Here is a 25489-nt window from a genome sequence, read left to right as displayed (position 1 = left end):
GCTCGCTAAAGGACAGGGAGCCTTATGGGATAACACAGCTGAGAAAATGGTGGCCTCACCAGACAGAGTCTATCCCACACTATTCAAACAAGGCAAGCAGGGATGGCCCACAAATGGAAGCCGGGGACAGCCTGGCTCAGTCCAGATCACCATATGAATTTGGAGTGATGAGACAGATCCAAGGTCAAGCTGTGAGTCAATCATCTCATCAGGGTCAAGTTTAGTGAGAGTAACGAGTGTTACACACAGCATAGTGTTTGTCAGGCACATCTAATTCTGCATAGTCTTTCACTCAGACAGAGGGCAGACTGTAGCCTTTTCTACCTTTCAGTAGAAACAGACTTTTCAATTTTCATGTCTAATACATGCCTTTGAAACTTAGACCCCTGTGTCTGTGCTTTCTTGCAGTTGTTTACCAGACTTAAGAGATGATGATAATCCTCCTTGCACTGCTGAGAATAAAAAAGTCATTGAAAGCCAATGTAATGTCCTAAAATCAAACAAATTCAAAGTATGTCATGATCTAGTCAACCCTGAAGACTTCGTAGAGATCTGCATCTATGACATGTGCCAGTATGATGGCATGAAATCTGCTCTCTGTGACATAGTTCAAGCCTATGTGGAGACCTGCAAGAATAATGGAATCACAATTAAATGGAGGAATAACACATTCTGCCGTAAGTACATAAGCAAGCAAAAAACTGAAACATGGATGTCTGATAGGATGAAAACAAATAAGCAGGATCAGGCAAACAAGTTATGTCAAAGAAGATTAAACCCAAACTCTCACAAAATACAATTCTACTCTCATTATTCCTTTGCTGCACTGAAGTGTGTCCAGGTTGAGATAAACCTAGGACTAGACAAGTTATGGACACTAATGTAGAGTTAGAATGGTTTTAGTAGCCAAACGTGTGCTATGAGATATTACTGTGAGCCTAAAATGGAGAAATAATAAAAGCAGAAGACTAAAAGAATGTGGAATACTGTATTAGGACATAAGACTCAGTGACACTCACTGTGATTTGAATGAAAACTGTCAATTTGCCCAGTTTTTTATTACAGGACTAACAAAACTTTCGTCATGTTAGCCCGTTTCTTGAACTGTCTCCTTACGCATCCCTAGTCATTGGCAGAAATATGGTATAAAGCTGGATGGATCTGCAGTCTGACAATGCAATGCATATCTTGCATGTGTTTATGACTATGGTTAAGCTAAATTTACACTTGGTTTGCATCAGTGGAGAGTTGAACATTCTAAGGAATTTGCCCTTAAGATTCACATTTCTAGCAGTGCCAAAAGAGGCATTTGCAGATGAACTGGAGTACTGAATCTGAATGATCTATTACCAGGTACCACCAGTTCAGACATACCTGTAATAAAACTGAATCAGCAGCTCCAGAAAGGGATCTTTGCTTTGGTATTGTTGAGGGGTTTTTTTAAGTAAAATATAAAAACAGAAATTTTTTGAACATCAAAATCAGCAATTAGAAGGCAATTCTGTACTACCGTTTTGTAGATCAAGGCATAGCTTTCAGTTTCTGCAGTGCACTTTTTAAGTGTATTTAATAACACTGTTCCTGTTCTGCCACAGCATTGCCCTGTCCATCCCGGAGCCATTATAAAGACTGTGTCTCTGCCTGCCCATCAACATGCAATGACATTTTTGCCTCTTCCCTTTGTGAGAAGACAGAAGAGTGCACAGAGGGCTGTGAGTGTGATGATAATTATGTGCTCAGTAATGGCAACTGTGTACCTCTGAGCAGTTGTGGCTGCAGAGATGATGACAACAATTATTACAGTGTAAGTAGTTTGTGGAGCTTCAAAATGTGTAGAAACTTGGTCTGCTGTCCATCTGAATATCAGAGAGAGAGAAAGAGAGAGAGAGAGAGAGAGATATCAAAGTCTCTAGGGTCTACCTCTCATCTTACTACGAAGAGCTGCAGGCTTGAGTATTAGGAGATGCAGAAGCTTGTTTGGTACTTCACACCTGTGGCCAAAACTGAGGCATATTTGAAAATAGTCAACTGATCAGAGTTATTCAGGCAGTCTGTCCTATCCTGTTTTATGTTTAAATTCTAATGTCAAAGACAGTAAGATAAGTGGATGAGATCCCCCCTCCCACACTCTTGCTGAGATGACACCTGGATTGAGCAGTTGTGAAATAACCAACTGGATAGGCTGCATCTAGTCTGTCCCAACATCCTTGGCTATTGAACTTTTATTGCATTGCAAAGCTGAGCACCTTGATAACATATTATCACCACAACTTGTGTCCAGGCTGGGGAAACATGGATAACTCCACACTGCACCAAAAGATGCCAGTGTCAGAAGAACGGTGTCATCAGTTGTAAGAGCTATAGCTGTGATTCTAGAGAAACCTGCATGATTAAAAATGGAAAACACAAGTGCCATCCTACAGGTATGTAAGCAGGTCTTCATTTGGTGTTCCATGAGGGCTAGAGAAGGATGGAGGATGTGGGTGTTCTCCATCTCATCTGGCTCACACTGGTTCTCAACAGAGGAATGAGTTTCTCTGTCCATCTCTCCGTTTTACTGTCCATTCACTACGGTGATGCCTGAGCACCCATCTTTACTTTCAGACTTGTACAGCAGCAGCAATCATTTTTACCTGATTTTTTGAAACAATCCACACATTGGATCTGGCACATGCACATTTAGACTGGAGAGTAATGACGTTTTACCTTTTTAGGTTTTGGGAGATGCCAGATCATGGGTGATCCACACTACACCACCTTCGATGGTCTGGTGCACCACTTCCAAGGGAAATACACATATATTGTGGCTCAGACCATCCCTGACCTACCTGATACTCTAATGCAGTTCAGCATTGAAGGCATGAACTCTCCTTTACATCGAAGTCGACACATTACCTACCTGAAAGAGATTCTCATCAATGTTTACAACCACACAGTGCGATTCCGGCAGAACAAGCAGGTTCTGGTAAGTCTCTCCCTGACAGCAGAGCATGGAGAATGACCCTCCCTTGGAGTAACACACCTTTGGGTAATAAATGTCTCTTTTGAGGAATTAATGTATTAAAGCTAACTGTATTATTACAGCAGTCCTCTGTGTGAGGCAACCACAAATGAGATTTTCAGTTGTGTTGAGTCTATTTTCTCCACAGGTATGAAGGATATAATTCTATTTCAAACAAATAAATGTATAAATAGAGGTTTAGGAATAAAACACCAAATATCCTAAGACTTATAATAAAGTCACACAAATTTTTATCAGTGGTAGGGGAAAGTGTGAATTATGCTAGGATAATTTAATTTCCTTCCCCTTTATTAGTGTGTAAGAATATATGCATTTTAGGTAAATAATAGAAATCTCTTAGGATGATATGGAAGTACTGTATCCAGATCACTTTCCTTTAAAAAATTAAATACTGAGTCTTTTACTGGTTAAATTATCTGATACATTTATCATGATAAGAAAGAAGACTTGATTTGTAGCATTGGGCCGTAATGAAACCAGATTTTAATTTGGCCTATATATAATGAATTTTAATTTATTCTTTCCCTGTTAGTTGGATGGTGTCAGGGTGAGACCCCCTCTTCGACCTCATGAAGGTATTCATATATATCAGAGGACAACGAGAATTTACCTGGAGACAGATTTTGGTTTATATGTGAGCTTTGATGGCAATCAAAATTCAGGTAAATGATGCTAAATAAAATATGCAGAAATATTTATGTGCTGTCTTAAAAAATGTTCTCATTCTAAAGGACGTTTAAACCTAAGGCAAAATTTGAAACCTTCACTCTTTGAGCCTATAGCATTTTGTGATGTAAAATTCCAGAAAATGACAACAAAAAGTGTTTCACGGGAACCAGAAAAGCCATAAAACCAGCATTTCTCTTTCTGGATCCCCTTGAACCTAGGAGAAATGAGAAGTAGACTCAGACTGCTATACTTCTTTTTTGTGTTAAGTAAGGTCTGAGTGATAGAAACAAGAGCAAATCACTTAAAATTGCTGACTGAGATAATGGGGTGAAGTCTGGATCTGTCCCTTTGCCAGCTTAGCCCAGTCAAAGGACTCAGAGGACTGAGATCCTCAAGCTATACACTGTGAGTGCATCCTTTTATATGCCTCCTCTCAAGCCTACTCCAGTTAATCCCATTCTTTAGTGTTTCTCAGAAGGATTTCTACATGGCATTACACAAGTCACTCATGTGAGCTGAACACACATTACCTCCTCTGATTAAAGCAGAGTTAGTTTGAATTTAAAACAGCATATAGCTATTCTGTGTAGGGTGAAAGGGCCAGGCTATTTATTTACAGGACCATCATTCCAAATGCTAAGATTCCAACTGCAGAAAGAAAAAGTCTGTTTGTAGGAATTCTGTTTCTTAGTGATCAAGTGAATTATGAGTGAAGGGCAAAAAGTGGGTGATGCATTCAGATACAAAGCAGTAAGCAGCATACACTAAAAGCACTCAGGCAATGATGTCATGCTAAATAGTAACATATTAGAAGAAATTGCGGCAAGAAATTACTTTTTTCATGATCCATGTTGCAGAGCACAGAAACACTCCTGTGAGTACATGTATGAACATGTATGTTCAGGTCTGTCCTCACATGCTACATGTGAAGCCCATGTCACATTACCAGCTTCATTCTGAATCATAAAGTGTGGCACTTAGCATTAGTTTTCATATCTCCCATACACTCAGAGGCAACGATTTCTGTGTAACAGCTTTTTTTCCTTCTGACCTTCCCTAGATATAAAACTGGCCAACACCTACAGAGGCAGAGTAGAAGGCTTGTGTGGTAACTTTGATGGGAGACACAGAAATGACTTTACAAATCCAGATGGTGTTTGGATGAAGCATGTGAATGCATTTGGTGAAAGCTGGAAGGTTCCTTTGAAAAGAAGCTCTCGTCTCAGGTACTTGATTTTCTAATTACTACCCATGACAAGCACTGCCACTAGAATTGAGTGAATTAAGCCATAGTTAACCTCCAAGAACAATTGCACTGTCTTATTGCTGGTCTTTCTTCTTCCATTTATTTGTGTGTAGGGACTTTTCCTGCTCATCACTAAGGTAAACTATCAGTGCCCTCCTATCTAGACAAAAGAGACCTGAATTACTGCATTACTGCAATTCAGTATCCCTCTTCAGAGTAACAGCCATTACAACTGCTAGGGCACAGGGATGAATAACATCTTTGCCAAGCACATGGTTGCTGGCAAAGATAAGTACATGTTGTGCTGGACGAGCCTGAGAGAGACCAAAGTCTGATTCTATTTCAGTCCCCCCTGGCACATGAAGGTAGCTTTGAAATCCATCAACAAAAATTCACAATTCTTCCTAGAAGAAGTTCTTGAAGAGTCTCATTTCCTTACTTAAATGGCTATTTTTTTTTCTACCGGTACACAAAAACTTAGGACGTTCTTTTGTCTATAAACGAGCATGATATTTGTGGTCAGGCAAATTCCATGCTAATTAGTCCATTGAAACAGGCAAAGAAAGAAGCTTCCTTCCTTCCTTCCTTCCTTCCTTCCTTCCTTCCTTCCTTCCTTCCTTCCTTCCTTCCTTCCTTCCTTCCTTCCTTCCTTCCTTCCTTCCTTCCTTCCTTCCTTCCTTCCTTCCTTCCTTCCTTCCTTCCTTCCTTCCTTCCTTCCTTCCTTCCTTCCTTCCTTCCTTCCTTCCTTCCTTCCTTCCTTCCTTCCTTCCTTCCTTCCTTCCTTCCTTCCTTCCTTCCTTCCTTCCTTCCTTCCTCCCTCCCTCCCTCCCTCCCTCCCTCCCTCCCTCTTTCCCTCCCTCTTTGGTTCACTACATCTATCTCCTTCCCATTCAGGATAAATAATAAGAGAGAAATAAGCTTATCAATCATAAGAGAGAAATAAGCTTACAATTACACTATGAGGCAGAAGTATTCTTGCAGTGTTACTTAAAGAGTAGTACCATGAATCCTGGATGTACACAGAACACTGATGGTTTCATAACGACTTCATTTACAGACGAGATGTCAACCCAGAAGATGAATCTGAAGAGGAGCCAGATCCAGGGCTTTTCCAAGGCTGCAATGAAAATCAGCTGGAGCAGGAAAATGCAACTTCAAGATGTCAAATCCTGACTGACTCAAATGGTCCTTTTGCAAAATGTCATTCTACAGTTCTACCAGATTTCTATTTAACGTAAGTGTCTACTGCAGACAGTTCCTCTCCCTATCATTGATACTTTCTGACAAGAACTTAGCATCTTCAGTGTCCAGGGTATTAATAGGAGCTGAGGATAATAAGTGTGTTTGGAGAACAGGGTCCAGTGATTCCATTATTGATATATTTATAACTGCTTATTTATTTTTAAATAATTGTGATGACCTTTCTTTCCCCTGTTTAGAGTTTCACTTGTCTGTTAGCTCTATAAAGTAGCTTTACTCTTTTCCCACACAGATATAGCAGCAGTATTAAACATTATACCTGTAGCCTGGGATTTCCAGTGTGCTTACAGTTCTCATTCACATTCAGCGAGAATTTAGCACCTGAGTCTATTGGTTTCCTTTTAGCAATTCTAGTTTCACAAAACCTATATCATGTTATAGCCAAAGGCTGAAGCTGTCAGTAACACTTCTTGAATTTTTCATGGAAAAATGCAAAAAACAGAGTAATGAAGAGCAACTAACCTGCCATCTTCAAGAAAATTCCCTCTGTTTCAGGGTTGCTGTCATCTACATATAAAATTCTTATATAGTTAATTTTGAGCTATATGCATCTCCACATTCATCATTCATCCATCATGAGTCACAAATACACCAAGAAGCCACCAGTTTTCTCTAGTTACGTAGTTGTGCCTTAATGTTTAAAGATAGACAATGCCTGCCTCTTATCTGTGAGAAGAATCTTACACTATCTTAAGCCAAATAAGGTGGACCACTGGCTTCAATGTATATATCCTGATTCTTAACATAAGCCTACTTTTTTTCTCACTCCAGAGGCTGGTTGAGAAGTCTGTTCTACCTGTCTAGTGGTGCCCTGATTTTACTGAGGTCCTGCAGATTTGCAGATTCTATTCATCTTGGATCTCAGTGCCTCTGAAAATCAGGTCATGGATATTCAAATGATGAGCAAAGCTGAGAAAGCAACACTGTTAAACAAACACTTGGTAAAACATACTGTGTCAATATTCAAGGCACATGGACATGGGGAGAGTACCCATGCATTGAAAGAAGTGTATAGGCCAGCTGTAAGACTTAGCAATGCTAAAAAGTGCTCTCTAAGCAAGATGTAGCCCAAAACAGAAGCAGATAGCAAAGAAGAACTGCTTGTGTAAAGTCAGGTAAGAGTTTATTGCTTGTTCCAAGGGAGGTCTAGATTGCAAATTAGGAACATTTTCAATTAAAGAACATGGTTTAGTGGTGAACCTGGCTGTGTTAGGTTAAAGTTTGAACTTTATGATCTTAAGAGGACTTTCCCAGCCTTAATGATCTATGATTCTATATGAACACCTTGCATATTAGCAGCAGCTGCACAACAAATGACCTGATGTTCCCAATCATGTGTCTGGTGTGCTTTTTATTCCTCTGCCTGTCAGGCAGATACTGGAAAACAGAACTAACGCAGAGTCAGGTAGAAAGTCATATGAAAATAAGCAATAACAAATGTACTAGGAATTAATGTTTTCTCATGTTGTACATAGGAGCTGCCTGTTTGATATGTGTGTGGAAAGAGATGAGGTCACTACCTTATGTCGCAGTCTGGAGGAATACGTGCTGGCTTGTCAGCAGCAAGGAGTCAATATGGATGGCTGGAGGCAACAGACAGCTTGTGGTAAGCATGGGAAGAAACATAAAGTAGGGATTCTGCCTACAGGACTCTCAAAATTGGAGGTTTAAGGATTTTCCTAGACATATCATATATCAAAAGTTCTCAGAGAGTGAAATTCTGTTGATTCACACTTCACTCAGTCTTCACAGTTTAGAATGCACACTTGCCTTTCTGGCCTCTCTTCTGTGCCCTATGCTTATTCTCACATTTAGATCCCAGCTTAGAAGGATACTTAGGAAATCAGAGCTCTCAGCTGTCAGAAGTTCTCTGAGAGAAAAAATGTCCCCATTCCCAATGGGACAAAAAAAGTTTTAATTTCAGAGACCATCTCAAGATACAGATCTGAAGGAAAGACATTCAAATTCAAACTCTTTTTAAAATCTACAAAATATACTATCTTTTTTTGTCTGTGAAATTTCAAGATACAAAAAGATTCAACTGAAAACTCCAAATTTTTCAGAATAAACAATACCAAAATAAAACTTAAAATCATCTCAAACATTTTTTTCTTAAAAAAAAATGGAGGTTGGGAGATTTATCAAACCATGTTTTCCCTGTGTGTCCTGTGACTCTGTATTCTTGGTGAAACACAGTTCCCAAAGTTGTGAAACAGCTCTGGCACTTGCAGGGATGGCTACCCTGAATGTCTGAGAAGCTGTTTTGAGGTCAGTGTATATCAAGAACGAGAGCGCAGTATACAAATAGCTTAGATGATGCATTTCTTTACTTTGGAGTGCTTTACTTATAACTTCAGCACTATTTTATATTTATGCACATCTCTGCGTATATCCGTTCATTGTATTGCCTCCTACAACATGGTAACTTCTGAATCTGAATGGGAATTCTGTATGTAAGTAATGCACAGCAGCCTGGTATAACTGGACTGCCCTTATCTTTACAGGCATATCATGTCCTGCCAACAGCAACTACAGCTCATGCATGTCTGCATGCCCAGCATCCTGCAACGACCTGACCAGCCCCTCTGAGTGTGAATCACCCTGTGTTGAAGGCTGTGAATGTCTCCCTGGCTACGTTCTTAGCGGTCTTCACTGTGTGCCTTACAAACAGTGTGGCTGCACATACCTTAACAAATACTATGAGGTACATACAGTCTCTCTGTGGGTCAGGCAGCTGTCGTAGCACTAAAAAGTATTTTCTTCCATTAGTTATTTTGACAATCTTCTCATAATCCTCACCATGTAATTTTGTATTAGAAACAAAGAGCAATTGTTTCCAAAAATTCTGATTTGTGGAGAAAGGATAGAGTGAGGAGATCCCTTGGTCTGCCTCTGAAACTCTGTGTGCCAGAATACTTAAGGTAGGCACTTGGAGAAAGTATATAATTACACTCTGACCCTTTATTAGGCTAAATAAGCCTGATAAGCTCTAAAGTTTTCAACATACCAGTTACAGAGAAATTCTGTGAGTGACTGTGGTCCTGCTCAAGTCAGTGAAGAGTGATCCAGGCAGTGTTGAGAGTCTGTAGAGTTGGGTAGGACATGGAGAGAGCCCTGAGCAAGGCTGGATCCTGAGGAGAATCTTCCATTGTCACTGCAGGAGAGAACAGCTTCATTATCTCATAAATTTCTGCTTTAACACTAGAGATTTGGTACAGAAAAGGTTTAAACCAGTAAGTACTTTTTTATTGGAGGAGAGAGACACTATTATTAGGTGGCACTTTTAAGAAAAATGTCAGATAGCATTAACACATTGCCTTAGAGGTATGATGTGATGCATCTGTCACTCATTTCCAGCAATAGTTAAACATTGTTGGTTGCATATGTACCCCACCTGGGACGAGAACCTCATAACCCAAACTCTTCTTATGTCTTCTTTCTTGGGCCATCCTTGAGTTTCAAAGAGCTGGATTAGTAAACTGCTTGTTTTCTTTTATCTGTACAAACTAAGTGAAAAAAAAAATCTGCCCTATTATCATTCATCAGGAAAGCATTGCAGAGACTATAATGAGGCCCTACGCTCTATTCATGTTTTTTTTCTGGCTGATTTTATTTTATATTTCTTAACATCTAACTGCTGCCTTACAGATTGGAGAAATATTCACCACTGATGACTGCTCTCAGACATGCCAGTGCACAGAAAGCTCCACTGTTTTCTGCTCTGATGAAGTGTGTGGGCCTGATGAAATCTGTGGCATTTCAAACTACAGTCGTGGATGCTACAGAAGTGAGTCAACCACTATCACATTGTCTTTGATACTATGAAATCTTAACTTACCTTATAAGGCACCACAGGGTTGGGGATAGTTTCTTAAGAGAGTGTACAGAAGAAAAGCATGCAGGGGATCTTGCTCTGATGTCTCATTGTCAGAGACAAGTAAATGTCTTAAAATACTGGGATGTGCAGCATTAAGAGTAGGTGTAATCTAAGCAAGAACGGTTCTCTCAGGGTTGGATTATCTGAGAGTCAAGTGTTTCTCCTTCCTTTTTACTAGGTGGACCATGTATGCCAAATCCTTGTAAGAATGATGGTGTTTGCTCTGAAACTATCAACAACACCTCTCTTCACTTCTCCTGTGAATGTTCAGAGCTGTACACAGGACCAAAGTGCGAGGCTGAAAAGATAGGTAATAAAACTTTTTTGATTTCCCTGTCTGGATTACTCACACCACTTTCAAAAATGGGTGTCATTATAGAGAAGATGGAACTTGGTTTTCATTTTCATGATGCAAAATAGAAACCCAGTGGGTGAGAGCCTGTGCTCATCCAAGCAGAAAGAAGAGTCAGATGTCCAGTGGAGAGGTGCCAAAAATCATGACAGCAGGCCTCTGTAAAGTCTACAGAATCTGGTTCTGACACCACTCCAGAAAGCTACATTCAACAAAGAACACAGTGTAAACCAAACAGATGGGCAAGGGTTAACAAGAAAATTTCTGTTCACAGTATGGTCAGCTTTCACTGACAGGGCTCTTATTTCTTCTTCAGTTGAAGACCCTGACACAGAGGATCCCAAGGGCCATACAGTTGCCATCATCATTGCAGTTATGGCAGGTGTAGCTGTTATGGTCATTCTCATCTCCTCTACAATGTGCCTGTACAGGTAAGGCTTTTCCCCAGCTTTGCTACATTCAAAAGAGTCAAGATACATACACCCTTTTTTAGCACCTGTAAACCTCAAAACTCCCATCAGTCACATACCTGTAGGACCAGAAAGGAACCACAGCACATGAGATCTCTTTTGGCCATTGTTTGACCTCTCAGTATAGAAGAGAATAAAAATTAAAATTGGTTCTTTTTTTCATTGTACAGAAGAAAGAGAAAAGTGGGTACAGCTACAATATCAAGAGATTCTTCTTGGAAATTGTCCAAGGATGAAATGGATGCCAGAGCGCTTGAGCAAGATTATGGTTGCATCACAAACAGTGCATTTGATCAAAATGAATCACAAGATACATAGCTATAGTTAACAATATTTTTTTCAATTCATTTGTTATACTTTTCACTCTTGTATTTTAATTGTATGTCTAATATTTTGAGAAGAAATAATAATAAATTTATCTTTGCATTTGTTGAAAACCTTTGAAGTTCTTCATTTAAAATATTTATTGGACCTCATATTGTAGACCCAAAATGAAACATGTTCAAACTGATATAAGAGACTCTGTTGTCTCCAAAGGCTGTTTGAAAAACACAAAGTCCAGGCAGAATTTGACAGCACACATGTGCTGCACATCATCATGTACTCATCTCTGAGAGATGTGCAAACTGTAGACTGATGCCAGACTTCAAACTGAAACAGAGGAGGTTTAGATTAGGTATTAACAAGTAGGTTTAGATTAGATTTTAGGAAGAAATTCTTTACTGTGATGGTGATCAAGCTCTGGCACAGGTTGCCCAGAGAAGCTGTGGCTGTCCCATCCCTGGAAGTGTTCAAGGCTATTTGGGTGGAGCTCTGAGCTACCTGATCTAGTGCAAGCTGTCTGTGTCCACAGCAGGAGCATGGGAACTGGATGATCCTTAAGGTCCCTTCCAACCCAAACCATTCTATGATTTTATAAACTAATCATAGCATCCCAGACAGATCTTCATGAGATCATCTAACTCAAATCCTTGCATGAGGAGGGGAGTAATTAACTGATAGGGACACAGTTCTTACTCCTTTTCTGGCAAGGCATGTCCAGCTGGGAAGAGAAATAAACAAGAAGACACTGAGCTCATCTGAGGACAGGTGTAGTAAAAAGAATAACCTCCGTTGTCCCCCTTGGGAGTGCTGGACAGAAAGAAGTGATTGTTTGAAGGAGAATGGCCTCCTTGCTATTAGGGTGGAGGGGACAAGAAACAGGGTTGTAATCAGTCCCTGTGGGGGCTAAGTGAGAGAGTAACTTAACAAAAACTTGCTGAAGAATGAGATCCTGTTAATAACTCTCCTTGGGGGTCTTTGCAAACTCAGAAGCTGCCACACTGATAAATGTGAGAAGAGATCTGCTTCAGCTCAGTCCCAGACCATGCTAAGGACCCCCCTACACCAGGAGACCGAAGATGTTTGCAGTAAGACCTAGTAATATGCTGTATGTGAGACACCCACCCTGTGACAGACCACTCACAAAGCTCAGGGACTGACGCACTGCCTGGGCCTTGTCTAAGGCCAGAATGAATTTCCAGTTCTGTGAGTGAAGCTCTGAGTCATAAGCACCACAAAGGTCTTTCTGATGCTTTTCCGGTTCATTGCAGGTTACCTTCTGATTGTTGAGGAATACATATAGTGCTTGTAGCTCGATGTGAAGCTGCAGTGCGAGAGGTAGGGGCCTATGAACTGGTGCCAATCCTTTACATAACAAAGGACATAGGGATCTGTGACACCAGTTAGATGAATAAACACTCAGAGAGATAGCAGGAGCCAAGGACCCCAGACTTTCACACTTAGACTGTGAAGGTATAAAAACCACTGGGTTTTTTTTTAACATGGTCCCTCTTGAAGGCAACCTGCTCAAGCTGTTGTTTTGTTGTTGCACCATGATTAATTTATTTTAAAGATCCAGACATCTGTGGGAAACCTTGTCTGACTGTGTGACTGTGGGGTGTGGAAGTCAAGTGGGACACCTGTCGACTCAGTGGAGCCACCCACTCTGATGGGACCTTGATTCCAGTTCAGGTGGTGCAAATGTGACTGCCAGAGCGGCTCCTGGATGGCTGGACAGGAGGGTTTCCTTAAAAATTATTACAGTGAGGAACAGTGTGGGCTTCCTGTTGTTTCTGCCATAATACTGGCTATTGTTTATTTACCCTTTCTCCTTTCCCTTGTATCATAAACTCATGTGTACTGTCAGCCAGAGAAGTATTTGCAGTCTCCATGGCGAGTTAGGTTATTCTGGTTCATTCAAGAACACACCAGCTGTCCGTACACACAGGTCACAGCTATTTTGGAGAGGGTGTGAATAGAAAGGGCCTTTCAACCTCATAACATAATGAAAATGAATCAGCAAGAGAGACCTACCCATGCACAAATGAACTGTCAACCTTATGTTGGAATTTCACTGTGATTACAATACCACCTTTCCTGCCTGTTCAGCGGCAGCTTCCTGTTGCGCTCTGGCGTCTGCTACAGAGCGATTCTGTGGCTGTCCAGCGGTGCTGATCAAGCTCAGCTGTTCCTGCTCTTGCGGGGCGCACAGGGCAGTCCCTGCCCTGCAGGATCCTAGCCCAGGCTCCTCCAAGCAACAGGACTCTGCTGTGCCCAGCTAAAGCAGATTTCTGGGTTTCCTCATATTTATTTCTTTCTCAGTACCACAAGATCTGTCTCCACTTTCCAGTGCAAAGCTTCCCAAATAGTTCAGACTTAAATAGGGAGTGATACAGAAAGAAGAACCACACTCAGCATTCCTCTGAATTAACTATTTCATGTCACTGGAAGCCAGAAATTTAACAAATCTGCCACTGCTCTCATCTTTTAAATCAACCAGCTTGCTCACCTGACTTTCGAAATGCCAGGCTTTAAATACGCTGCTTAGTTCAAATCACCCAGATGACAGTTTTTTATTGGTGAATCTTCCTTTTTAGCACACTGTGCTGGCAACAGCCAAGGAGATGGCAAGTATGGACTCAGCTCATCTCTCGGATAAGGACTATTGCTGGACACAATCATGAGATTCCTCTGATGTTCCGACGCAATGCCTGGGAAACATCAAAAAAAAAAAAGCCATCCTAGAAATCTGTACCATAAAATTATTTCACTCTGAGCTCCACCTCCTTTGTTGCTCCTCACAGTGAAGAAGCGGAACGGCAGCATCACCTTTCCCGTTCAGAAGGTTTCCTGGAATGCTCACTGACCGCAGGGCCGGGCAGAACCGGGGCCCCTCCACAGCTGGAGGAGATGGCGACAGTGGCCCGTCCTTGTTGGGGACAGAATCAAGTTTTCCAGTGGTTCCGTCTGCACCCACGGGAGCAGAGCCTCCGCTGGCGGGGGTGGGGATGGGACGGCTCCCGGGCAGCGCTGGCACCTATCCCAGCAAGATCCGCGTAAGCGCCTCCTCGCCGCTATTTATAGCGGGCCAGCGGGCCAGCAGCCCGGCCGCGGCACCAACAGGACAGGCAGTGGGGTGAGAGGGGCGACGTGGAGGGGTAGGGGGCTGGGAGCGGAGATTGGAGATCGGGGGATGCGAGCAGGCGTCTGCCAGCAGGATGCGGCCCCGTCCGCTGTCCCGGCGGCAGGCGCGGGTCTGGCGAGCGCCCGGAGGTGTCCGTGGACCTGGGGACGGGCTCGGCACCGCGGACATCCCCGGGGAGCTGCCTCCCGCCAGCGGAGTGGGCCCAGTACCGGCACAAGCAAAGCCCCGAACGGAGCGCGGACGAGGGAGGAGCGTGGGGACCGGGCGGCGGCGGGGGGAGCCGGGAGTGCGGCAGGGGCTGGACGCCGACTCGGCCCATCCTCACCAGTGGCCGACTGCCGTGGGTAGGAGGGGCGACCCTTCCGTCTCTTACCCTGCGCCAGCGGGCGGGAGGGGCCGCCCCGAGCCGGGTCGGGCGGGGAGAAGACGCCGCTCCCGCAGCTGATGCCCTCGGTGCCCGGCAGTACCGCCCTCCGTACCTGCGATCCCAGCAAGTGCCTCTGCACTCCCCAGGTCTCCCCACTTCGCTGTGCCCTGTGCTGAGCCAACCCAGCTACAAGTGCGTGTCCTGATCGCACGATCCTCTGATGGCATACGGCAACTGCTACCCCAATCCTGGGGATCTGATCGAGGTCAAACGCCCATTTTACCAGCACTGGGCCCTCTACCTGGGGGATGGATATGTCATCAACGTGACTCCTGTAGGTAAGACTGGTGCAGCCTGGCAGGGTGCACAGGGGGTGTTGGGGTGGCCCAGGAACCCTGTCTCCTCCCTCCATGGGCTGGCGGTGAACCTTCTGTGTGTAGATGGCCTTTCCAGGAGCAGCCAGGAGAAACCCATTTGGAGTCTTGGAACAGTGTAACATAGTCTTCTTGGCTTATCTCCTTCCTGCCTTCCCCAGATGAAGGCGCCCCATCGCTGTCCGTCAGTGTCGTGTCAATATTTACCAGAAAGGCCAAGATAAAGAAGCAGCTCCTGAAGGAGGTGGTTGGAAATGATGAGTGGAATGTCAACAACAAGTATGATCGCTCCCGCACTCCCCTCCCAGTGGCTGAGATCATCCGACGTGCTGAGCGCTACATTGACAGGGAGGTGTCGTATGATGTTCTTGGAAACAACTGTGAGCATTTTGTGACAATGCTCCGCTATGGCGAGGAGGTGTCCGATCAGGTAAGTAACATGGGCTCAGCCCCTGAGTGCCTTACTGGAGGCCCTGGACCAGGAGGGTCACTGTGGCCTGTGTGCACCCTGACAGAGTGCCCTGTTACTGAATGCCACAGCCTAAGGGTAAAGCCTGGGTGTTACCCTTTCTGCTTATGTGGCTGATGTCTGCCATTCATGTAGTTGCCTTGAATATTTCTGCAGCTCTCCATGAGCATGCCTGGGGGTAAAAAGAAGTGCTTATCATGTTTCCAGCCTGTGTTTTCCTTTCCCTTCACAGGCCAAGATAGCAATTGGTAGCATGGTGGCACTAGGAGCTGTCGCTGTTGTGTCTACTGTCTTGGTGGGCTTGATCAGGGGCGTGTCCAGAGAGAAAGATGACTGATGAGCCATCAGGAAGAGCTCAGAGCAAGGCAGGGCGCCCCTGGCCTTGGGAGCCCACTGACCAGCTTCTATAAAAACTGCCATTGAGACATACTAACAAATAGCCACTCTTGCTGAATTAGCCAAATCAAAGCCTTAATAAAATATTTTTTAAAAAGTCATTATCATAAAATACTCTTTATTTGACTATAGCTTTGTGTGTGAGTTCAAGAGTTAAGCCTTCCTTCTCCCATCACTTTAGAAAGAGTAATGCAAGAGTGTCACCATACAAAGCGACAGCACCAGCCTGTTTGCCACATCTGCTTTTATTTCATTCCCTAGGATGACTTTTGTAACAGTTTGGGATCACTTGCAAGCAAAATATCCATTTCTTTCTTCCCACCCTCCCTCTAGTGCTTTGCTGAGGAATGGCACAGGCTTTCTACCCACATCCTGGCTTTATCAGCTGCATCCTGTGGACTCTTTCTGTGAATAAGTGATTTTAACTTTCTGAAAAAGGAAACTAAAAGTATTGCTGAGGGTTTACTGTGTGTCCTCCAGCTGAGGCCCTGAGTAGGTGGAAAACCCCTGCTTCCCTGGCCTGCAAAAGGGCAGGCAAGGCATGTACAGTGTCTTGGAGCCCATGGTGCCTGCGGTGCCAGAACTGAGCAGTTCCAGCAAGGGTAGGAGCAAGGAAGGAAGGGCAGGTCTTACAGGCTATATGGCTCAGTGTTTCTAAGGAGTGCTCTGATTTGGACATTACAGTGTTTTGCTCATTTTTTTCCTGCCTGGAATGTGTCTTTTTCCCTGGTTGCTGTGACTCTCATTGGGAGAAGCAGACCCCCCAAGTTTGGGGAAGTCTGACAAAAAAAAACAGCTGTCTTTCTCTGTAAGCTGTTTGTTCCACTGTGCCATCAGAATTTCTCTCTTCATCTCTGTAAGCCCAGTGAATGTTGGCATTGGACATGAGCATGCTTACTAGACGATTTTTAAGGTTCCTTCCAACCCAACCCATTCTAGGGTTCTACTCTTTGGGCTGCCAAAACACTGAGGCTTAAAGAAAGAACGCCGTAGATGGCAAGGGCAGCCAAGAACCTTTGCCCCCAACATCTGGGCCATTGTCTCTTCAGTGACCAGAAGGTGATGTTAAACAGTTCATAGTCACTGGGTCAATCTTCCCCCAACCAGCAGGAAGGCAAGGATGGGTCCCTGCAGAGCTGGGGCTGATGTATGTGGAGAATGAGCTGTGAGGCATCTGTGCCTCAGGTCCAACTGTACTGAGCCCCACTTTCCTTGTCATAAAGGTGATGTGTGGATTCTCTTGGAAAAAATCTGTTTTGGGAAAGTGTGGTTTATTGCTCCTGGACCAGGAGGGTCACTGTGGCCTGTGTACACCCTGACAGAGTGCCCTGTTACTGAATGCCACAGCCTAAGGGTAAAGCCTGGGTGTTACTCCTTCTGCTTATGTGACAGATGTCTGTCATTCATATAATTGCCTTGATTATCTCTGCCGGGTCTTCATTAGGCATGCCTGGCAGTAAATAGAAGAGCTTATTCTGTTTCCAGCCTGTGTTTTCCTTTCCCTTTAGTCCAGGAAAACTGTTGGACCACAATGGCAACAGTAGCAGTTATCAGTGTTGCCATTATTGCTGTCCCTGTCCTTAAAGGCTTTTTGGGGGACATGCTCTAGAAAGTACTACTAATGGGGCTGTCAGGAAGAGCTTATAGCAAGGCATGGAGGTCAGGGCAGTGGGTGGTCATTGATCAGTTCTTGCCACATATGTGAGCAATGGTGCTGCCCTTGCTGTGATAATTAATAAATGAAATAAAATAAAATCTAAACAAAAAACCCCTCATGATGCCCTAAAATCCTCTTTTATCTGTTGAGTATAGCTTTGTGTGCAAGTTTAACAATTAAGTCTTGCTTCTCTCTTCCATCTAACTGAGAAATAACAAGTAATTTGTGTCACCATTCAAGGTGATACACAGGAGCTCTGGCCTGTTTGGCACATCTGCTCATATTTCATTGTCTGTGATGACTGTTGTGGTGTTCTGGGAGCACTTGCAAGAAATTATCCATTCCTTCCCTCTCACCTACCCTCCAGTGCTTTGCTGAGGTCTGGTGCAGGATTTCTACCCACACCGTGTTTTTATCACTTACCTCCTGTGGGCTCTTTTGTGAATAATTGTTTTGAACCTTAGCTTTCTGAATGCCTTGCTTTAAAGGACAAATGTTTCCCAAGGGAGGTAGGAACCTTCCTTGAACTGAAAGAAATTCCTCCAAATTATTATAATTTTGAAATTAAGATGCTTTTAGGCAAAATATGTAGAAAAAAGAATAACAGTTCTTTACCACAAAACAGAACAAACACAATCACAACAGAAGCTTTCACCCAGCTAAGTACTACTTTACCTTTTGGTGCAGTGATGACCACACCAAGTAGGGAGCACTGGTGGGCTCCGGTGGCAGCGGCTCCACCATGCCAGCTGAGGCCTCCACTGGGAGCTCAGAGGCTTCACCGTGGTGGGGGGGTGTGGGCTGCTGCCGCCATGGGAAAGGAAATGGGGTTGGTCTTCTTTTTGATAAGAAGCTATGTTGTTGGACAATGCCTGCAAGAGGTCAAACTACTCCCTGTAAGGTATGTGCTTGCCTAAACAACCATAGATAGCAGAGAAATATCAAGAAGATAAGACAGTTTTATGGTTTGGACTGTGGCAAAGAACAGCTGTGCATGAGCAACAGAGAAGAGTGCAAAAGTTCATCAGAGGCAGATGACGAGCCTTTATCAGAAGACCCCATGTAGGGGAAAAGGTGACGCAAAACAAGAGGGTTTTCCATGTCCCCGCGGCCAGCCCTGACATGACCTTGGGTTTGGGCTTCTAGTCGCAATGTGCGTCTTTCTCATAGAGATACCGCCATGCCCAGGCCTGTGTGAGCTCATGATGCTCCAGGGGGATGTGAGGGGAGGCAACAGCAATCCCTGCCCACTCGCTCCTCCAGCCAACAAGCCTCTGTCAACATGCAAATCCACAATCAACTCTATTGTGCTTTCTTTTTTTTTTTTTCTGTGAGGAAGAAAAGCTCAGCAAACTCTAAGTGCTTTTTCCTCTCCCAATTGCTGCCCAGTCTTTAGAGGAGAAGAGGACTACCTATCACATTCTTGTCAGAAGGTTGTAAGACAAGCCTGAAAGGGTGTGATGGGCTGGCCCTGGCTGGATGACAGGTACCCATCAAACTACTCTATCACTCCCCTCTGCAACTGGACAGGGAAGAGAAAATATAATAAAATGCTCATGAGTTAAGGTCAGGGAGAGATCACTCACTGATTCCTGTCAGGGGCTAAACAGACTCGACTGGAAGAAATGAATTGAATTTATTACAAATCAGAATCAGAGCAGGGTACTGAGAAGTGAAACAAATCTTCCCCACATCCCTCCCTCTCTCCCACACTCTACCTCCTCTCTGCCATTGGCATAGGGAGATGGGGAATGGGAGTTACGGTCAGTTCATCATACATTGTTTCTGCTGCTTCTTCTTCCTCAGGAAGAGGAGTTCTTCCTCTGCTTCAGCATGGGCTCCCTCTCCCACAGGAGACAGTCCTCCATGACCTTCTCCAATGTGAGTCCTTCTCACAGGCTACAGTTCTTCATGAACTGCTCCAATGTGGATCCTTTTTCCATGGACTGCAGTCCTTCAGGAACAGGCTGCTTCAGATTGGTTCCCAAATGGAGTGACAAGTCCTACCAGGAAATCTACTCCAGCATGTCCATGGGTCCTCAGGTCTCCTGCCAGGAGCCTGGTCCAGCACAGGCTTCCCACAGGGTCACAGCCTTTCTTTGGGCACTCATCTGCTCTGTTCTAGGTCTCCACACGCTGTAAATGAATTGCTGCTTCATCATGGACCTCCATGGGTTGCAGGGGTACAGCCTGTATTACCATGGTCTCTCCACGGGCTGCAGGGGAATCTCAGCTCTGGCACCCAGAGCACCTCTTCCTTTCTTTTTGTATTGACATTCACGTCTGCAGAGTTGTACCTCTTGCATATTGTCATTCCTCTTTTCTTTGAACTCAATTACACCTGTGCAATAACTTTTTTCCTTCTTCAGTATGCTATCACAGAGGTGCTACTACCATCTCTGATTGGCTTGGCCATGGCCAGTGGTGGGCCTGTCCTGGAACCAGCTGGCATTGCATTTTCTGGACACAGGAGAAGCTTCAAGCATGTTCTCAGAGAAGCCACCCCTGTAGCCCCCCTCTGCTATCAAAACCTAATCACACAAACCCAATATGATGAGCTGTCCGATCAGTACCAGATCAGCACATTCATCCCAAGGTGACTGCACCTTCGGTACTATATGCTTAACAAAAGGGCCAGCAAACCACATGGCATGAAAAGGAAATGCACGTTTTGTTTGTGATGACCGGCATGCCACTGTACACAGCATCAATGCCAGCAAGAGGCAGAGACAAATTGCAAGCCAGAGGGCCACGAGGAATGAAAATACCTCTAGGGACAGAAGAGCATTTGTAGCCCTGGAAAGGAGTGGGGTTTGGTGGCTAAACTCTGCAAGTATACTCTTAGCAGCCCCAAATCTAATGCAGTAAAACTGCCTCCATGTCAATTCCCTTCCTGAGGCAGGAACAGAGATCTCCAGAGTAGGTGCTGCTTCAGCTCTAACATCAGTTTCTTCAGATGGACTTTGAGAAGGGTTTTTCCTTGCAAAAGACACAGACCACAGTGATGCAGTTGATAGAAGAGAGTGGTCACAGGTGTATGTGTTTATAACTGAGGACTGTACTCTGGACACTACTGCTGGTCCCATTTCCCCCCGGGGCTGTTGGGGGAAACATTTTGGTTTCCTGGAGAGCAATTTCTGTAAGATGAAATCCAGCACTTTCCTCCTGCTCTCTCCAGCAAGAGAGCTGCAAACTTAGCCTGCTGTAATAATCACATAACACTCAGAGGAGTGAAAGCCATACATTAAAAAAAAATTAAAGTAAAAGAGACAAAACAAAACAAAAATTGGCTTAAGTTTCTGGTATCTGCCAAAACCGTGTCAAACCCTCTCCTCTTTCTTTTATCTCCCTTCCCTAAATTACTAATTTTTTTTAAACTGGGAGGTGTCTGATTGAAGCAAGAAAATTAATAACAGGTTTAGTAAAAATGGAGAACAAAACAGAACAAAAAAAAAAACCAAACAAATGGCAGAAAAAAAAATCACCTAAACCAGTCTCTCAGTTCTGTGCCGCCGGGACGGCAGCACGGTCCCAGTGGAGCTCACATGATCGCAATGTAGCTGGAGCAGAGCCGTGGCTGCGCCAGCGGGAGGCGAGTGAAGTTCGCAAAGGGGAGCTCTCGAGTCCTTCTCGTGAGGCTTCAGCCCCACCCGTGAGAGTCGCCGGGAACTACGAAGCTGGAGAGCGGAACAGGTCCTGGAGCAGGCGACCGGGCGCCACCCACAACGCACAAAACTGAAAGGGGATGCCTGGATTCCTTTCAGCACACCCGCTGCCGTGAACGGGAGAGCCCTTGTCCGACACGGGAACCGCGAAGCTGGAATGCGGGGCAGCTCTGGGAGTGGGAGTCTCAAATCCTCTGGGATACAGTCCTAGGATCCACGGAACGAGCTCCAGAAGCACTATCAAGTCTTATCTCCCTAAGTTCTAGTGGTATGTCTGCAGGGATCCCTCATCTCTCTCCGCCTCCCTTCTTCGAGGAGAGAAGGCAGAGGTGTCCCTCGCACTTTCCTAAAGTATATAATTGTAATAGATAAGTGATCAATATAAAATTTCCTTGTTAAATTGAGTTAATGATTTGATATAAAGTTTTAGTATTAGTTTTAATAAATCAAAGTTTGTTATGTTATTGTGACTGTTATCGCCACTTTGAGGAACTTGCAAGGCTTAAACCGCAGAATGGACTGGTTTTAGCATATTGTGTAATGCTTAGTATAAGCATATAATACATGTGAAGCATGCATGAGAAGAAGAGCCCGAAGACCACCCTAAAGACCACTCCATGTCCAATCAAAAGAAACCAACCCCCCAGCAACAGAGCCAAACCTAAGCAGAGGTGAACACTACAAGCTATCGAGCCTGATGAGATGAAGATCAGGAGCCATCACAAGCCAAGGCTGGGAGGACTAATTAAAAATAGAAACTAAGACATTATCAATAATAGAAAAACCAAGCTAAAAAGAAGAACCATCATAGTTATAAAAACCAAGCCTATAACTTGTATCCTTTGCGAGGTAGCTGGGAGCACTAGGCTCTCCAGCTGGTCGCCCAGGGCATTTCGTAGGATGTCCTGTTTGCTTACTTGTCTCATAGTTGCTGCGGTAAATTATTTGTCTATTGTTGCTGCAATAAATTACTAAAAATTAAGTTTTGAGTATCAGCCTCAATAATTTGGTCAATTTTACCTATAACATAATGATATGAAAAACCTCCACCAAATGAAAAAAATCTTCTTGATTTAGCTAAACTGTAAAAACTACCTTCCTTCACCTGCCTGAGATCTTCACTTATTTTTCAAGTTTGATTTTTTTCCCATGAGAGTGAGGTAGCTGCTCTCCCAAAGCCCCATTCTTACAGCAAGTCTGCATTTTTCAATGTCACTTTTCAATGTTTGAAAGAGCAAAGCAAAAACTTCTGGTTGCGTTTTGCAGTGATCTTTGTTACTCTATTTAAATCAAGTTCTTATTTTTAGAGCAGGAAAACATATTGTCATAAAACTGAAAGTTCTTTTTTGATTCCTGGAAATGATGCCCTGGGTGGGAGGGGCGACCCTTCTGTCTCTTACCCCGCGCCAGCGGGCGGGAGCGGCCGCCCCGAGCCGGGTCTGGAGGGGAGAAGACGCCGCTCCCGCAGCTGATGCCCTCGGTGCCCGGCAGTACCGCCCTCCGTACCTGCAATCCCAGCAAGTGCCTCTGCACACCCCAGGTCTCCCCGCTTCGCTGTGCCCTGTGCTGAGCCAACCCAGCTACAAGGGTGTGTCGTGATTGCACCATCCTCTGATGGCATACTGCAAGTTCTTCCCCGAGCCTGGGATCTGATCGAGATCAAACGTTCATTTTACCAGCACTGGGCCCTCTACTTGGGGAATGGATACGTCATCCATGTGACACCTGTAGGTAAGACTGGTGCAGCCTGGCAGGATGCAAAGGGGCTGTTGGGGTGGCCCAGGAACCCTGTCTGCCTCCTTGGGCTGGTGCTGGACCGTGTGTGTGCAGTTGGCCCTTCCAGGAGCAGTCAGAAGCCCATCTGAGGTCTTGGAGGGGCCAGACAGGCTCAGCATGGCTTGTCGTCTTCCTGCCTTCCCCAGATGAAGGGGCCCCATCCTCGTTGTTCAGCAGTGCGTCAGTACCCATAGGAAAGGCCAAGGTGAAGAAGGAGCATCTGAGCAAGGTGGTGAAAGGAGGTGACTGGCACGTCAGCAACAAGTATGACCGCTCCCACACTCCCCAGATCATCAGGCAGGCTCAGCGCTACATTGACAAGGAGGTGTATTTTAATGTTTTCACAAACAACTGTGAGCACTTTGTGACAAAGCTCCGCTATGGCAAGGAGCTCTCTGACCACGTAAGTAACACGAGCTCAGCCCCTGTGTGCCTCACAGAGCACCTCTTTCCTGCTTCCTGTGAGCCCCTGGACAGGGACATAACCTGAGACTGCTTGGGGACAGCCAAGTCCCAGGCATGGCGGCCAAACCAGCCCCACCCCTGACCTCACCAGAGACCTTGGACCAGGGGGGTCACTGTGGTCTGTGGGCACTTTGACAGCGCCCTGCTATTGAATGCCACAGCCTAAGAGTGAAAACCCTTCTGCTTATAGAGCAGGTATCTCTCATTCATTTAATTACCTTAATTATCTCTGCCTGCTCTCCATTAGTGTGCCTGGGAGTAAATAAAAGTGCTTGTCATGTTTCCACTTTGTCTTTTACTTTCCCTTACAGGCCGAACAAATTCCTGACAATTTATGTGTCATGCACTAGTTGGTGAACATGTTTGAGAAGGAGAAAAAGGACCCCTGATGGACTGCCAGGAAGACCTCAGAGCAAGGCAGGGAGCTCCTGGCCATGGGCAGTTACTTCCAAGCTTTTCCTACAGCTGCCACCAAGGCCTACCTGCAACTGTGCCATCCTTGCTATTTTATTTTTAATTGTATGCATTATTTTATTTATATTTAATAAATACACTTATTACAGTCAATTAGAATTGATTTGTAATTAATAAATAAAATCTATTGTAATTAATTATAATTTGTTTATAATTAATAAATAAAATCTAAACAAATGCACATTGCTTTTAATCAGCAACCCAAGGGTCTTCTTCTTCAGGATGGTGTCCTGCAGAGTGTCAGGGCACAGGGTCAGTGCTGTTGTCCTCCCCTGGAAGGAAGGACCACTCAGGGAGAAAAGCCATCCCTTTGCTACCCAGGGGATCCCCACGAGCCCCAGGACACTGGCTGGCTGCATGCACTGCCCTTTGGTAACATGGCTGCCAAATGTCACCCTCCTCATCCACAGGAAGGTTCAGATCAGTTCTATCAGGACAGCATTAAGGGGGAAAGTCAAGAGGCAAAATTTTCCTCCTGGGGCTCTGGCACAACCAGGCACTGCTGCTCCTTGCACTGGAGGTTCAACAAATTAATTCCCAAGATAACTGTAGCTTCTGCTATAACAGAGTGCCACCATTCAAGGTGACCCCCAGCAGCACTAGCCTGTTTTTCCACATTTGCTTTTATTTCATTGCCAGGGATGACTTTTGTGGTACTCAGTGAGTGCTTTGCTGAGAACTGGTGCAGGCTTTCTACCCAACCACCCTGTTTTTTATTAGCTGCATCCTATGGGCTCTTTCTGTGAATAACTGATTTTAAACTTTTCTGAAAAAGTTAAGCCTTGCTGAGGATTTACTGTGTTTTCCAGCTGAGTGCCTGGGTAGGTGGAACTCTGCTGGTTCACAGGTTTGCAAAAGGGCAGGCATAGCAAGTGCAGTGTTTTGGAGCCTGTGGTGCCTGCAATGCCTAAACTGAACAGGCCCTGAGAGGGAGGGAGGTAGGAAGGAAGGAGCAGGTCTTATGGGCTGTACGCATCAGTGTGTTCAAAGACTGCTCTTATTTTGGCATGATGGTGTTTTGCTCATTTTTTTCCTGCCTGGAAAGTGTCCCTCATGGATTTGTACTCCAGTTTCTTCCTGTAAAAGAAACTTCTGTTTCTTTCTTTTCTTTTTCATCTCAGCCTTGAGGTTTATTCCCTCACTGGCACTACAGACTTGAACACATGTGAAGCTGGGCTTGGCAAAGACTATGATTTCCTCATTATTTATCGGACTTCTCTCTTCACACAAAGACACACATACATTCCCCTCTAAGAATCTGCTGGCTGCCAAGATGTGTCTACCAGACCACAACACAGCCCATTAGCATTTTGTCTGGCATGTTAAGGAAACTTTAAATAGATTTATTTACCTTTGATCACCACTAGCATCCCCTGTTTCTAACACAGGCATAGTGAAATGAATCTGGAAGCCAGCAGCTGTATGAAAAAGCACAGTGAATCCAGGACCTGTTTTCCCACTGAGCCTTGCAAGACTGTTCTGTT

At 44.5% G+C, this 25489-nt stretch overlaps 2 protein-coding genes across 5 annotated transcripts in view; both read left to right on the top strand.

Moving 5' to 3' along the window:
* The window catches only part of LOC139677173 (IgGFc-binding protein-like), a 96661-nt gene extending 91728 nt beyond the window's left edge, over positions 1–4933 (top strand). Inside the window, exons 54-58 of the mRNA XM_071566897.1 lie at positions 409–677; positions 1596–1712; positions 2715–2965; positions 3555–3684; positions 4752–4933. Of these exons, the coding sequence (XP_071422998.1) occupies positions 409–677; positions 1596–1712; positions 2715–2965; positions 3555–3684; positions 4752–4933 (949 nt within the window). The remainder of the gene's footprint in view (positions 1–408; positions 678–1595; positions 1713–2714; positions 2966–3554; positions 3685–4751) is intronic.
* Positions 4934–14148: 9215 nt separating this feature from the next.
* PLAAT1 (phospholipase A and acyltransferase 1) lies at positions 14149–24154 on the top strand. Of its 4 annotated transcripts, none has more exons than XM_071566197.1 (4): positions 14149–14353; positions 22831–23021; positions 23213–23469; positions 23843–24154. In XM_071566197.1, exons 1-4 carry the CDS (start codon positions 14226–14228, stop codon positions 23879–23881), a joined length of 615 nt encoding a protein of 204 aa, XP_071422298.1. In that variant the 5' UTR covers positions 14149–14225; the 3' UTR covers positions 23882–24154. The 4 variants fall into 4 exon arrangements, with proteins under 4 accessions (XP_071422298.1, XP_071422297.1, XP_071422299.1 ...); XM_071566198.1 differs by lacking the exons at positions 22831–23021; positions 23213–23469; positions 23843–24154 and adding exons at positions 14876–15067; positions 15265–15533; positions 15805–16067 and having other exon boundaries at positions 14291–14353; XM_071566199.1 differs by lacking the exons at positions 14149–14353; positions 22831–23021; positions 23213–23469; positions 23843–24154 and adding exons at positions 14632–14706; positions 14876–15067; positions 15265–15533; positions 15805–16067.
* The last annotated feature ends 1335 nt before the right edge of the window (positions 24155–25489 follow it).

Source organism: Pithys albifrons, chromosome 11 (assembly GCF_047495875.1).
Source record: "Pithys albifrons albifrons isolate INPA30051 chromosome 11, PitAlb_v1, whole genome shotgun sequence".
NCBI lineage: Eukaryota > Metazoa > Chordata > Aves > Passeriformes > Thamnophilidae > Pithys > Pithys albifrons.
The sequence above is the reverse complement of the archived record's forward strand: the minus strand, read 5'-3'. Positions and strand labels throughout refer to the sequence as shown.